The sequence below is a fragment of the Sturnira hondurensis genome, unplaced genomic scaffold (genome assembly GCF_014824575.4).
Source record: "Sturnira hondurensis isolate 20B ecotype Veracruz unplaced genomic scaffold, ASM1482457v3 Scaffold0013515, whole genome shotgun sequence".
In the NCBI taxonomy this organism is placed as follows: Eukaryota; Metazoa; Chordata; class Mammalia; order Chiroptera; family Phyllostomidae; genus Sturnira; species Sturnira hondurensis.
This window is the reverse complement of record NW_028086146.1, coordinates 56,575-72,831: the sequence shown is the minus strand read 5'-3', so window position 1 is coordinate 72,831 and position 16,257 is coordinate 56,575. Positions and strand designations below refer to the sequence as shown.

At 38.3% G+C, this 16,257-nt stretch overlaps 1 protein-coding gene across 1 annotated transcript in view; it reads right to left on the bottom strand.

Moving 5' to 3' along the window:
* ALDH1A1 (aldehyde dehydrogenase 1 family member A1) overlaps positions 1–13,738 on the bottom strand; it is a 54,025-nt gene extending 40,287 nt beyond the window's left edge. Inside the window, exon 1 of the mRNA XM_037061670.1 lies at positions 13,600–13,738. Coding sequence (XP_036917565.1) covers positions 13,600–13,665 — 66 coding nt within the window. The 5' untranslated portion in view covers positions 13,666–13,738. The remainder of the gene's footprint in view (positions 1–13,599) is intronic.
* Between the last annotated feature and the right edge of the window lie 2,519 nt (positions 13,739–16,257).

The following is a 16,257-nucleotide window of genomic DNA, read 5'->3' as shown; positions in this document are numbered from 1 at the left end:
TCAATGAAACCCATTAGGAAGTACTTGTTTAATAATGGTTGAGTTATGCTCTGTATTAGACAAAAGCTAGAATGTCTTCTCTCTCCCTCCATCCCATTATTTCTTGTTATTCTCCTTTTTCTTATTTATTATTGAAATAAAAAGTAAGTGTAAGTGTTGAATGTTATGTAATGCAACTTTCTGTTCAATTTACTTTTATAACACAAACTAGTTTATTTAATTTTAAACCACAGGTAGTCAATATATGTAGTTTTAAATGGTGAGTGACAAATGCACTGGATTTATACTAGATATCTTAATTCCGACACCTCTAACTTATTTAAGGATAAGTTGTTAAGAGTGCAACCCTGAGGGGGAATGTATTCAAACATTGCCCACCAACATTTAACTCAGTTGGTATTCTAAACAAAAATTGCTTAGCTATTAAAATTTTTCCAGTGGCAGATAGCAAAATTACATACTTTTAGTTTAATGAATTATATTGTATATATTTGGGTAAAAGCAGCTTATCCTACGATTTGCACTAACTTGGCTATTCCACTGTGCAATGTTTATAACATAGCATAAAATCTAGACAAATTAATAAAATGAAGATTGTCATGTATCACTGACAGTTTAAGTGTAATTAATTCTATAATCTGTGACTTACAGGAATATTTTGACAGCCTGTTCTCAAAAATACCTCCCTGATCTTCTACACTTCTATTGTAAAATTTATTACATTTCTTAAAAAGCCATTTTTAAATGTTTGCTTTCCTTCCTAAGCTGTGCTGTAAGATAAGGTAAGGACTGTGTTTCTGGTTTTTTGGTTCATCTTCAACGTTCGTTCATGCAACGAACTCTCAGCCTTCAAGTGATTTTAACCCTAGTATTCTTGAGTACATAACTTAAAATTGAATTGCTGAACCTACAATCCAGTTACTAGATACTACTAAGACCTATAATATTCTGTACATGGTTGCATTATTTTGTGATTTGCTAAAAAATGAATAAATAAACAAGGGGAAGGAGGAGCCTTATTTGCCTGTTCATATCACTACAATTATTCATAAGACAAAACCTATGTATTTAGAGGAGTCGAAAACAATTGCTATGCTGGCCTAAAACTGACAGGAGAATGCTGTGGGCATGAATGCACAAGCGGGGGGAAGTGCAAAGCAGTTCCGGCGAACAGACTTGATGTACAAAGATACATATAAGGAGGTTCAGAAAAGATAGAAGTATCAAGAAAATTCTTGTTTCTCTGATAGGGGAATGGAATACAGATGAGGACCTTAAAATTCCTAGAAGTCTTCATGAAGAAAACATTGGCATCTTAATTCAATTGGAAGTAAAATAAATTCAGATTAAAATCCTGACTTGCCCAATGTCTTTTCGTGTGAATCAGCATTCTAGCTATCAAACGTGAGTTTCATAGAATCCGGTAATTACTGTTAAAGAGCGCTTCTTTTATGCATCTCTAGCCTTTACCTTTGTATTTTTCTTCCCAGGGGATGACTGGGAAACACCTTAATCATTTTGCCCCAAATACAGTTCACTGTCATCTCTCACTTTATGCTGCTCTAAACTAAACTAAAGTCCTAAAGCTTGCTCATGCACATTCCTTTCTCTCCATCACACACACCACACATACACACACTTTCCTTCTCCTGTTAATGGGAAATACAGTTTATAGTTATCTTTCTGTATGACATTGTTCTATAGTATCATAAAGAACCTCTCCTTGTTCTCCCTGCCCCTCGACCTTTGCCTAACTGAAATTTAATTCTCACCATCACCATAATCTTCCTAAGTCAACCCAGTTCAGATTTTGTTCCCTATAATGCACTCTCATGCATACTGCACACTCATGTTTTGACCCAAACTTCCAGAAAACAAGTCTTTTGTTTTAACTTTTCAATTTGATTTTTATTGATTTATATTTAGAAACAAAACCAATGAACATATTCCAGGATATTATTTTACATATGGTTATCATTATTGTTTTCTAGAGTTACTTAATGCACAAGCATAAATAAAAGAATTAAAAACATTCACATAGATACAAAGTACTTACCCATGTATAATGCACATCCTTATTTTTCCCTCAAAAATTTGGGCAAAATGTGTACATTATACTTGGCAAAACACAGTAGGTGGTTCAGGTCACAAATTCCTTAGCATAATAATAAGGTAGCTTATGATCTGGCTCTTCCAGACTTTCATCCTATTATTTCCTCAGTTTACCTTTGTTTCAGCCTCATTCCACTGTCTCAATTGACCATCATGCCCTCTGTTCACACGTGTCATTCATGCTGTTCCTCAGCCTGGAGTTTTACTGTTTTCTTCTACTCATACCTCAGACTGTCCTGAAAATGTCATAATTTTACTAGTTGGTCTAGTTTGATTTAACTTCTTTTCCCCCACTTTCTAACATAGTAATTTAGTATCTTACGATGAAAGTACTCATTATTTTCCGCTTTGTATTCGAGGTAGAATCCATGTATCAACTCATCTAATTCCAACCAAAAAAACTAAAGGCATCATGGTACTTGCCCTAGATTTTTTTAGCCAGTCTTACAAAACTCACAATAAATTCATTCACAGATTTGAATTCTCCCTTCCTTCTGCCTTAAAGATATTATTATCTCTTTAGACTTTATAGCTTTTAAACTAAGAGAGCTTACCCTGGCAGGTGTGGTCCAGTGGATGGAGTGCCAGCCTGAGGCCAAAGGGTGACCAGTTTGATTCCCAGTCAAGGCACATGCCTGGGTTGCAGGCGAGGTCCCCACCAGAGGCAACCAATCTATGTATCTCGTGCATATCAGTGTTTCTTTCCCTCTCTTTCTCCCCCCTTCCCTGCTCTCTAAAAATAAATAAATAAAATCTTAAAAAAATAAAGAGAGCTCATGTCTCACCTTGTCAGATATATACCCTAAACTCCACCCTTCTATGTATAATTTTGCCAAAAACTGAATAAAAACAAGATATAGAATTAATTTTATTTTATTAGGCTGTGGTGTGAGAACTTTTGTACCATAACTTGTGGCCCCCAACTTAGAATTTTTGCAGCTTGAGCTCCAAAGCTGCTTGCAGAGCATAACTTTGCCCTTTCAGGCTCTGGAACTGCCTGCAGAGCCAGATCCCTTCCCCCCACTCCTGTACTGATTGTGCTATTTGATAAATTGAACTCCTTGCTTCTTTGTTAAATAATACTCCCTGTACTGTAATTGTGTGATCAAAGACGGCCGTTTTGTTCTATAGGTCTGGGCTGAAACCAGGACTTGATAAATGCTTAATCATATATTACCCATTGTTCCCACCTTACAACTTCACTTGCTCCATCACTGAGTCAGCCAAGCATTGAAAGTCTAGTTGCTCCCCCAATCAGAAAACACGTAATGCAAGTTTATGATCTTGTTTACCCCAGCAACCCATCTCTTTGATCACCAGCTCTGTGCAACTCTTGCCTTTATAAACTCTGCCCTAATCCCTCCATTTTGAAATATATTCTCAGTTCATATTGAGGACTATGTTTCCCAGATTGCAAATTGTTAGCTGAATGAACTCTTTTCAAATTTCTTGAAAAACGCATCTCTAGATTTTTGTTTGCAGCTGAAGCTTTGCAGTTCTTACTCGACTCCTCCCAGGTCTGTGATAATTTGAAGTTTCTAGTTCTCAATAATATACTCTTGATATAGTAAAGCTTATTTTACTCCCTCCATATAATCTCTCTTGGTGAGAAAGAACCATTACAATACGTATTTACCATCTAGTTTCATGATCAGGCTCTTCTCTAAGATGTATATAAAACTCCCCTTTCAAACTAAAGCCAATGAATGTTTTGTAAATGAACATTCACCTAAAAGGAGAAGGCAAGTTTATCTGGCAGCCTTCGGGCAATTGATGAGACCAGTCAGAGATGACCCCAAATGAATAGCAACGGCTCTGCATTATTCAGCTTTAATCTTTTTAGATAGGAGAATGCGGTGAACTCAACCTTTGTTTGAATTTATATTTATATTCACATACTCCAAATGGTCACTTTTTTATCAGAAAAATATTCATCAAATAATGAGTAAACACGTCTCATTATTTGGAAGGTACTGTGGAAAATGAGAGATGAGTGTGCCGTGACCCCTTCTCTCAGGGAGTTTATAATCTAAGAAGAGAGTATATTTATATCAAGAGCAGCCAATAAAGAACTGAAGGTTGTAAGGTAAAATAACCAAAGCAGTGGGTTAGTTAGTAAATTACAGAGCTGCAGTCAAGGAAGAGAGGGGCATGGGCTAGGAGGGTAGAATCGGATTGGTGGAAAAGGGAAAACCGTGAGCACAGAGAGGGCACACTACTGGGACATTTGCAACACAGTCAAGACATTCTCCCTGAACTGAGAGTTGTAGTGCAATAAAAGTCATACATGAGTCCTGATGACTAAAATGAAGCCATTGTGCGGTGGACCTTGATCCCAGAGTGAGAAACATGATAACAATGTACTGTACTAAAACTGATGTGAAAGTGTCACTGTTAAGTAAAATAAGCACTACTGGAACACAAATGCAGAGATCTCTTTAATGTTTGATCTCATAACCCAGTAGCTACTAAGGGACTAACGGGGCGGGAGTGTGTAGTGTGGGGAAGCTAGGCTAAGGGATGATTTGCAATCTGGGTGGTTCAGAGCAGGGCAGCTACTGAGAATGGCTCAAAATTGGAAACATACAAATTGTTTACTTCTGGCATTTCCCGTGTGATACTTCTGGATGCAGTTGACCAAGGGTAACTGAAACTGCAAAAAGCAAAACCATGGATAAGGGAAAGCTGCTGGATATGAACAATGATAAGCTAACAAATGTTTATTATAATAATTATGAAATACATTTAGGCCTGTTGAAAGGCTCTGTCATTTCCCTCCCTTTGTTCATTCTACATTTGTTATTTGCCTTTAGTAAGTTCAGAGGAAATGGGATCAGGCTATGAAAGTAAGTAAAAATATATTCTTCAGTCCTATTTAACCATTACATTAGCTACGTTCTAATTATAAATTTCAAACTCAGACTAATTGTGAATAATGTATATAAATAAAGTAGACTTCAATGTGAAGTTCACAATATTGATTGGAAATTATAGATGTCCACGCATCCCCTTGGACTTTGAGTGCTTCTTATATGGGGAAACAATCAATGGCAATGTGGAGGCAACTTAAAAATTGATTTTACTCTTTAAATGTTTGATGTCAGATTTTAAGGGATGCATAATATGACCTTCAATTAAACAAAAAAGTGGCTCTTTTCTAAATGCATTTTAGTGTCCAAGTCATTAAAAATAGCTTTTCCAAGTAAAAGTTATTATGTCTTAATGTGTTTGGTATAAAGTTCTAATTCTAAATTAATAAGTCTTTTTCTCGAAATATTTTTGGCTTGGATCAAGCTAAATATGGTTAACAGGCAAAATAAAACCTATTAGCCTTAGCTGTTGATGTAAGATTTTAAAGCCTGTTGGCTTAAAGGGGAGAGAGCCTCTGATTCCCTCCAGCAGACAGATATTCGGGGTGCCCTGTATTTACATTCTTCACATTATCTGTGTGTGTTTTTGTGGGATGCCACTGGTTAATAAAATTTTATCGGTTTCCAGTGTGCCATTCTACAATACACCATCTGGATATTGTGTTGTGTGTTCACCACCCCAAATCTCCTTCCATCAGCATTTATGGTCTCCCCTGCCCCCCCCCCCCCCCCCACCGCCACCACCCCTCTTTCCCTCTGGTTCAGGGTTTTTTTTTTCCTTAATCCCTTCACCATTTTCCCTGAGCCCCACAAGTCACATTATCTCTGAATCCAAGGGCTTGAACTGGGCCAGTGTCTCCAGATCCTGTGAGGGAGGCCCAGGCTTTCTTGGTAGCAGAGATGTAACAGGGAACATTTTAGGTACACAAAGTGTTTGTTTGTTTGTTTGTTTGTTTGAAGATATGCCAAGGGTGTGAAAAGTGATGTGATTTCTTTATTTGTTACCTGTGGGAATTTCCAAACCTGAGAGCCCTGGCCACAGCGTGTCAAGTGATGGGTGTTGTTATAAACATACAGGAAGTGATGGGTGTTGTAAATGTGTAGACCTTTTCTCAGCAGCTTTAGGCAGGGTAAAAAAAAAGACTTTGGAAGAGGGGCAGAAAAAATAAGACATGGGTTGAATAAGAGACTGAACCAAAATCAGGTGGGGAAGTGAAACATTTAAAAGAATCAAAGTTAGATCTCTGGCAACCACTTTCAACCTAAACCCCAAGGCAGCAAAGCTACACGTTGAGGCTCAGAGTAAAAAAAAAATCTAAAAGGAAATTAAGGAGGAAATAACAGATGGGAGGAAAATGTTTAACTGCAGTAAAAGGAATGAAAACAAAATGAGAAAGTGACCAAGACAAAAAGAGGAGAAATACAATTTTCCTTTCATTTCTGTTCTATATTATAGTCTGACTCCAATGGCGTGAATGTGTATTCTTTTTTTCTTGTTGTTTGAAAAACCTCTAAAGACTTTTTAACTCAAGGATAAAGCAAAGCATTTCTATTTTAAGCCACATCTTCACTATGTCCCACAGGCGACAAAAACTTTTGTCAACAATTTCTGTACATCATATGTACCCTGTATTAAAGAGGTAAGAGATAGAAGCACCAGAAAGTTCTGTATGTATTTAATACTTAACAATATCAACATCTAATAATACAATACTTACATGTAAGCCTTCTTCCTTCTAAAGTGCAAACTGTAGGGCCTAATGCCATTGTTTGTTATTTGTACTCCTTTGACTTCTAAGAAATGGGAGAGCAGCGCGAAGAGCAAGATCATGGGACCTGGGGCGGGAGATACAGTCAGACCTCGGTACTCGTCGGCTTCTGAACTCATCACACCTGCACTCATCTCACTTGGACGAGGGAAATAATGTTTCAGCACTCGGGGCCTGTTCAGGACTCACTGCGTAACAATGCCCCGCAAAAGAAAATGCTGCACCACTGGGTTCTCTCAGTTTCGGCACTTGTTGCGAGTTCCGGATGAATTAAGGACGAGTACTGAGGTACCACTGTAGTTTGTTCAGGCAGGTTTAAGATCTGCACCATTTGTGCAGATTCCCAGCTAACAAATTCCCTTTAACAATTCCAACATTACAATAAAGGCATCAGGTAGACATAAGATAAAAAAACCAAATATTAGAAATGCTTTACATTTCTTTTCCTCTGTTTGTGGGGGTCTATGATATATACACACACAAACACACACATACCCCCTCACATACATCCTCAGAATATATCCATGTGATGGAATCAAGCTTTGTGTAAGTATTTACTTTCCTAGTATGCTTATTAGTAGTGGATTTTAGTTAAATGTTGAATAATAAGGCAATTATTGCTCATGATCTTTTGGACTTCGCTCTGTCTCTGTTGCCATGATATCTGGTACATATGTAATGTATCTGGCCACAGTTACAATGGCATCATGTAAACCCAAACCGCCATCCCCATCACCCAAAGCCAGGAAATTGCTATTTAGAGACTACCGTATCATCATTTTACCAATACCTGTGCTTCCGTGAGGTTTCTTTTATGCCGGTATGTGTAATATCAACCATGCCACTTCAGAATGCTTGCTTAACATTAGGTTGCCCTTCAAGTGAGTTGTCCCTTATACTCTTTAAGAGGTTTTTGTGTGTTTGTTTTCATTCAGCCCCCTCATTCTGGCAAGTAGTTAACAAGTTCATTGGGTAAAGTCCAGTTCAAAGAAGTCTTTTGTACATTTGTAGTGCTGATAATCCTTATGAAATGGGGATACTACCCTCTCTCAGGGTATGTGTGACTTTCTTCAGTATTTTTGTTGAACAGATTTTTTGAAACCAGACAGGTGCCAGACTAGGAAACAATTTGCCAGGACGGCATTCCTAAGAGATGAGCTAAAATATCGCATTCATGAATGTTTATCTCCCAGGAGCCAAATTAACATGAAGTTCTGTCACTGGTTTGTGGCCATAATCTAATTCTTGTTCGATTCAGACACTTTCTGAAGGGGAAGATGCACGTTTCTGATGTGTGTGAGCGTAAGTTGCTGGCAGAAATGGGAAGTCGGTTCCCTAAGGAACCAGATGGTGGTCATGGCGGTGAGACTTATAAGGTTGACCCCAAACGTCTAGACCGTTGTTGTTGGTCAACAGACCCCACTTCAACAGCAGGACAAAAACCAGGACATCTGTAAAAAGTGCTGAATCTCACATGTCACCTCAGGCCAACAGAATCTATCTGCATGTCAACAGGGCCCTAAGTGATTCACAGGCACATTGAAATACAAGAAATACCACTCTAGAGTAAATTTTCTCTACTGTTTGGGGGTCTCTCTACTGTTTGGGGGTCTGATGTCCAAATCACCCCTCTTCCTCCATCAACCAAATTTCAGTTCTCTACATCAGAATAAAGAAAGCACTTGTTAGAGACAATCCAGTGAGATTCAAGTCATACTGTTTTTAGTGTTTAGGGGGAAAAATCATGTAGAAAAGTAACAGATCAAAACTAGAAGATTCAGAATCCCGTTTATTCTGTTATTGTCTCTTAAGAGCTGTGTGACCTTCAGCAAGTCACTTAAGAGCTTGCACACCTAAGCTTTAAGATGGGAAACCAGTACCATCTTCCTTAGTTGCTTTCCAATGATTAATTAAGAACTCCAAATGAGATCAATAGAAAAAAAGCAGTTTTGAACTGTGACTAGCAATTCAAGTATTCATTCCACTTGCACTGAAACCAATCAGTTTTAGAACTCTAGAACTTATCTTGGGAAGAAGAGGGTTAAAAGGAGCCTAAACCAAATCATTAATAAGTGCTGAGCACTTTCCACAAATTACCTCCCTTAATTCTCACAACCACTTTCCAAGGTAGTCATTCTTATTCCCAATGTACAGACAGGCCAACCGAAACTCAAGATTAGAAGCCTGGCCAAGTTCATATCATTAGCTAAGTGGGAGAGCTGGAAATTGAAGCTGAGGTTATCTTGTTAAGCCACTACACCCTGCAGTCATCCAGCTATTTATTCAACTGCTTCCAAGTCAAAAGCAAACAAATATTACTTCTGTCAGAAGTGAGTTAAAAGGAGTTCCCAAATGAAAACAGGGTCACTGCACCATCAGCTTTGTCTTGAATATAAGTCCTGTCCTGTTTTAAGCACCGCACCACCCAACCCCCCAGTGGTTTCCCTTAAATAAAATCTATCAGGCAATCTGGTCGTAGTCTCTCTCTGGTCCCATTTCATCCATTCGCTCCCTTCATCGTTTTGCTACGGCCACATTAGGCTTTTGATAGTATTTTGAACACACCGAGCTCTTCGTCACAGGGTCTTTGCCTGTGCTGTTAGCTCTGGGTCTTTGTTCTTTCCTGCTCTCCAACGTCACCTTGTGCTCTGCTCACCTTAACTGTCCCTCCTTTGGAAAAAAAAAAACCTTGCTTAAAAGACCTTCCCTGAAATCTCCTCAAAAGGAAGATCTTCCTCTCCCATTCTCTCAGCTTCCTGTTTTCTTCTTTGTAACACTTATCATATTTGTGATGAAATTATTCACGTATTTATTTTCTTCCCCATGCCACCCCATATACCCTCCAAGAATATAAGCCCCGTGAGGCAAGAATCATATGAGTCCTTTTGTACTATAAGACCTAGCACAGAGCGGTTGTCCAATGGCATTCAGTAAGGGAAGAGAAGATGGGAGAAATGAGTGAAGAGGATGGTGGATTTAAAAATGCATGTGGCCTGAATTTGTTTGTTGTGAGAATTTATAAGGAGACAATGTGCCTAGCACATAATATTCAATGATTTGTAACTTTTCTCTAGCAAAAATTCATCTTTTGGATGAAAATTCAAGTTTCACAAACTTCAAATGGACTTTTCTTTATTCAGCAAATTTTGGGAAAAGAAAGCTTTGTCTTTTCTTTCTTTCTCCTGGGGACCTGCGAACAACTGAGCAGCAACTGGAGGGGTTCACGGTCATGTTCCCTTCAGTAGTTAGGAATGGACACAAAGACCAGGACACATGCCAGCAACTTCCTGCCCCAAAGCAATGATACTGATCTTAGAGAAGTCACTCAGTGTGAGTGCTCAGACTCCTAGCTTTTTCAAAGTCCAGTTCTGTCACTTGGTAGCTGTGTGGCTTCAGGCTAGTGATTTAGCAACTCTGTCAATCTGTCTTCCCTACAGAACAGAAATAGTAACCTCCTCAGAGGGTTATTGTGAGGACCGAATAAATCATTATAAAGAACTTAAAACAGTACTGGCAGAGAGTAAGCATGATGAATTTGAGCTAGAACTGTTTCCTGTGTTGCGTGTGTGTGCACGCACGCTCGCAGGCCTGCTGTGTATGTGTGTATGCAATGTCATTAGTGGACGAAAATCTCTCTATCATGAACAAATTAGTATTCAATAAGTTAAGTTTAAGACTTCAGTTTTAAAATTTTGAATCCTCTCTGAGGAAGCTTGTCTTCTTGAATTGCCTATGTCTTTTTTTTTAAGGTAGAAAATCAGTGTTGTGAAAGGAAAGTGGAAAACAAAATTACGAAATTCTGTAAGAGAAAACTCTTGACCCTTGAAATCCTGGATAAACCCTTGGAACTTCACTCCAATGAGATCCTTATCAAGTGTGGCATGACTGTGCAAGAAAGAATGACCAAAAGACTAGAAGAGAATGAGAATAGTTCTAGGAAAGGCTGAGTAGTAAAAGAAGATTCTGGAAAACTGGAAACAATCAGAAAAATAAATAGACCTAGGACAGCTAATGTTAATCGGTTACTTACCAAGTGCCAACTACTATTTCAAGTGCTTTATATGCATTAAACTCATTTAATGCTTTCATCTACCTTAAGAAATGGATACCTTTATTATTCTCATTTTACACATAAAGAAACCAAGTCCGAGAGGGGTAATATAGTTTGTCCAATGATCACTTTGTACAATGATAACTTTCAAAGAAGCTCTTCACTTAAAGGCTCAATAAAACAGATGAGTTGGTAGATGTATGATTCATTTAGAGTTGGAAAGAGGACAAACGAGGCTAGAGGTGGGACCTGAGTTTATGTGGAATTATAATGATGTTATTGAGGTTTTAAATTCTAAAAACCTTTGTATCATTTTAGAAAGTAATTCTTAACTCTGATCTCTGTTTTACCCTCCCCAACAAAAAAACTAATCAGACTGTGCTAGAGAATAAGTCATGAAAAAATAAGCAACAATGACTTCTTTTGTTTGGGTGAAAAACAGGCTCAAGCTTGAGAGTATGCAGTTCTGCCATCATTGTAATAACTTTTTGTTACTCATCCCTGCTTGTCTCTTTCCTCCACCTTGCCCCAAGGACCAATGTACTTCTGGTGATGATAAAAAAGGATATTAACATAGTAAGAGAAAAAGAATACAGAGGTTAGGGGCTAGCCATAGACAGCAATTCCTCAGACACTATAAAATCTTTGTTTATGTGGTTTGCAACCAGGAAAATGTTAATTAAACCATCATTTTCCAACTCCTCTTGCAAGTGCAAATCCAATACAATTCTTCAGTGGGGCACAGTAAAAAGAAAATGCATAGGCATTTGAAAAAGCTCACCCATTTAGATTTAATTACATACATAACTGGTGTCCTTCCAAGTGTGAAAATGCTGTAACCAGTAAGTCAGACAATAAAATGCTATCTGAGCAGAACAGATTTATAGAGAAGATGTGTTAGCAATCAAAATTCCCTGACTTGCGCTGGATATTTTTACCCAGAAAAGTTTTTAAATGCAAGAGCAAATCCTGCTCTTTGAATCTCGCCTTCCTTTGAACTCTTAGGTCAGTCACATTTCCTAAAAGGGTGTTCTTGTGTAATGACTTTGAAGAGAACGAGAGGTTTCCACCTTAAAAATTTCTCTCTGTGTTAAAGGATCACTGGATCTGTGTCTGTGTGTTAAATTTTAACGACCATCTCAGTTGTCTAGTACTGCCTCTTACAGGCTTAATTAATAACTACTAAATGGAGCTTAATTAAGTCTAAAGAGAATTTCACACGAAAGCTTCCTTGAAGTGCACGTAGGAGGAGACTACAAATTTCTGCAAAGCCACATTTTTAAAAATGTGACATGTAGACTACCAAATATCTTCCCAGTTAGTAGCATCAGAAAAAAAAAGATTCTTTGTAAAAATAGTAGTGGGATAATTCAGTCATTGCCAAGGATTATGGTCTTTATGAAACACATTTTTCAATGTGCCTTGGATCAAAATTCCTTGTGATTGACTAACTTGGAGCAAGAAAGTTGGGAAGGTTGGAGTCTTGAGTCTTGCTATCTTTTGGGCATACCTTTGCCAAGTGGGACTGTTGGAGGTATGGACTCACCACATTTTTAACGCTCCCATTTGGAGTAAAATGAAATGAAAAAATGTTCCCTTTTTAATAACACCTTGTGAAAATAAAACATTAGGACATGTTATGGCTGCTGGTTAACCATGTTAAAGGCATAATCTGATCTCTGCAGGCACTTTCCTAAGGAGAAGAGCCAGCCGGCTGGGAGACTTCCTCATTTTTGTGCACATATGAAAATGAGAATGTAACCGAACTTCAGATTACAAAACCATCCATGGTTACAAGTAAGGAAATAAAAAGTAAATAAATAATAATGAGGCTTTTACTTTAAAAGTAAAATTTTATCATTACATTATAACGTTCTTCATTTGTTTTTCATTGACTGCTTCAGAAAGCAAAATGACTCTTCCTGAGCTGAAATACTTCCTTTCTCACCTTCCTTTCTCCATCACAACATAAAGCTAACTTTAAGTAATTTGGGTGAGACTAGTATTAATTTGTTTGTTCCTTATTTGTTTGGGAGTTCTAGGCTCTGCTAGGAAAGCTGGCATTCAGCAGTGTGAAATAGGCAAAGCCTGTTGAACGACCCAAACAAGATGCATTTCCTCATTCTCCCTAGCTGTGGATTTGGAGTCTGGATCTGGCTTGTGCTCTTGTTTCTCTCTATATCTATCAGCTAATAATTACACATCTGCTCCAGTGGCTACAGCTTTTGCTGAAGAGATAAATAAGTATTCCTTCTTTCCCAAAACATGCTAAATAATGCAAGTCCATTGGAAGTTTTTGAAACAGGAGTTTCTATTCAATACTCAGACTTAGGTCCGTTGATTTTGACACTCGTTAAACATATAAAAAGATCATATTACTTTAGCATGCTGCTGCTTCTTTCTTTCTCTTTAAAAAAATCATTTCCCACTTGTTTGGCTCTTTCCAGCTTCTCTAGCAAGTATTTACTCTCGTCCCATGCATGCTGGGCTGTGCTGAAGTTAATAGAACTGCTTAGTAAAATTCAGTGAATCTAGACACAAGAACATTTCACACAGAAGAGAATGCTTCTCACTTAAACATACTTTTAAGAAATAAATTTATAAAAAATTGCCCAATGTGAGATAGAATTCATGATTTGGTCAAGACACTAGATTTAGAACTGCATTTTGCAAGCCTCTTATTTTTGTACTTGCAAAGGGCTCTTTACACAAGTTTACTTAAATTGACATCTTATGCTTTAAATAAATGTAGTTTTTATAAACCTGACACAATGAAGCAAATACAAATTGTACTAACCTTAGTATATTGAAACTTCAAGTTGGTGAGTGGGACAGGTAAGTCTGACATGCCTGAGGACAACATTTCTGGTTCAGCTCCTGAAATACAGGTGACAGGCTCAGCGATTTAGTTCTGATAGAGCACTTGGCTTTATTTGTTCCTTTTTATCTGCAAGGGCTAAGGTTTATTTGCATACTGGGATATGATTGGATGAACAAACTCCGAGCAAAAGGAAAAAGACACTACTTATTTGTAACACCTAGTGCAGGAAGCCCTTGACTTTAAAGTTAAATCCTTAAGAAACCAGTGCTCCAGCATCGAAGCAGCATCTGGAGACAGGGCACTATTTGCAGACGAATTAATTTACAAAGTTGAAACCGGTGATAAGGGTTTGCAGCGCAGCTGTTCTGGCCACTAAGGCCAGTTATTATTTTTCTGGCTTCTCATGCTTTTTATGCTCTTGTGAAACTTTCTGTTCTCTGACAGACTGGGAATCAGAGAATCTGAGTATTGAGAGTCTAAATAGGCACTTGTTCTCAGTATAAGCTGGTGCATAGAGGACCCTGGCCAGGTATCTTCAGGTCACTGCTGTCAGGGGAAAAGGGTGACGTTTGGGGAAGAGAGGCCCTCTACCTCAAGTCAGCTTTAAAAATCATAGCAATTAAGTGTATTTTAAGTGCTGGGTAAGTAGACCTACTGTCATTTCTGAAGCTTTAAATAATCTTTTATAAATGGGAAGAGAAAATTCAGCAGGAGTTTTCAGGAACTCTGTGTGCACTGTCACTCACGGTCACCACAGTAACAACGTGACAATAACTAGCGTTTGTTAAAACTCATTTAAAATGAAAGTAACCTCTGGTTTTGGAAGTTGGATGTATTTATCATTAACATGGGCAATTGTACAAAGTGAATTTTAAAAGGACTCTCAAAGTAACTCAAGTTCTTAAAAATTAATATTTCAAGCTGAGAACATTCAAAAAATAAATTTTAACTGTACTGCTCCCACTTAAAGTACAATACTTTATTGTATTGAAGCTCTAGCAAAAGTTACAGTAGGAACAGATAGAAAACTTTGGATGCTCTTAATTCTCATTACTAAGAATTAAGAACAGTTTTTTCCCCCAGTGATTCAGGGAGGGAAACCTAAAGATTCATTGAATAGTTGCACCAAACCAAGTCCTGGAGCCTTGCTTTCTCTTTCCATTTTTTTTTTTTTTGGTTCCCCATTTTACAGTCAGAGAGAGGGGTAATTGGCTTGCCTATGATCATAGATCAGGCATGTACAAGACAAAAATTGCATTTCCCAGAAAACTGGCTGTTTTTGTTCTCAAAGAGAATGGTCACTCTCGCAGGCACTTAAACTTAGCCTTTAAGTCATCAAAAGACAGGAGTCCGCAAAGTTTTTCTGCAGAGGGACAGATAATGTCTTTTGCTTTCTAAGCCTGATGGTTTGCGTAGTAACCTGCTTTGACTCTGTAGGAAAGAAACTGTAGACAATAGATACATGAATGGCTGGAGGTGTTTTCCAGTACAATTTCATTTACAAAACAGGAGGTAGGCCAGATTGGTTCGTGGTCCAGTATCCCCAAGGTCCTTACCTCCCTTGTGCCTCATGCTTGAAGACCAGACAGAAACTTCTCTGTCATTTCAACATTTTCCTCTGTCTCTGTCTCCCACCCCCGCCCTCTGTTGCTCTCAATTTCCTTTTTTCCCTCCTCTCTCTCTGTCTTTGGAAAATTGAATTGTTTTCTCTTTTAAAAATGTGTTTTGAGTTAAATGCACAATTACACAACAGCTGTTACGTAACTCGTGGGTTGGTGCTCCAGCCGTGCCCAGACAGCTGTGTTTTGCTGCTTTCTTCTGCGAGCAGCGCAGCAGTTGTTTGTGGATTCAAACCTTGGTTTATTTGATGTCCAGGCAGTGAAAGCTCAAAGCGTTCTTCCGCACTTGGCATGTCGTCTCACTATGCATAGGCTCATCCTTGATCATATTTTATTGAATAATTACATAAGAACAGGCCCTTTTCTACCAGACATTACTGAATGTAGGTAAAAGGAGGAGCTTTGGGAACAGGTTGCCACACCTGCCCTTTTAATTTTAACAAATATTTACTAAGTATCATTTATGGGTAACCCATTATGATTAGAGTATCAGGAACTCTTGAACCTTAATCTTACTTGAAGGGCAGATCTTTGCTGCCCAGAACTCACAGGGCCTGAGATGAGATCTCTGGGTTTGAGGTACACTTTGTCCTGCCCCTAGAAGTTGTCTTGAAGAATAGTATATTCCTGGGATTGGCTGAGTGGATAAAAGGCTTTATCAAACCTCTTCACTTCCTTTCAGAAAGAAAATACCTTTGGTGGAGTACAGGGGCAAAGGAGGTGCACCTCAAGGCTGGACCCATGGTGCATCTCCCCAGAACTCCATTCGCGTCTCATTCACTGAAAAAACAGTGGAGACTCACCTCCTCCCACCTGTATGATTAACTGAAACAAAACCAAGCAAATGTGTTAACAAACTTAATTGTGTGGTGAGATAAAAAAGAGCTGCTTTTCACATTTTCTATTTCAAAATTCAGGATCAGTTTGTTGGAGCTAAACCTCTTTTGCTCAGTGTCATCACCCTCCTCAGCTGTTCAGTGTCGCTGCAAGCATGGCTCGGTGAGTCTTCAGGGTG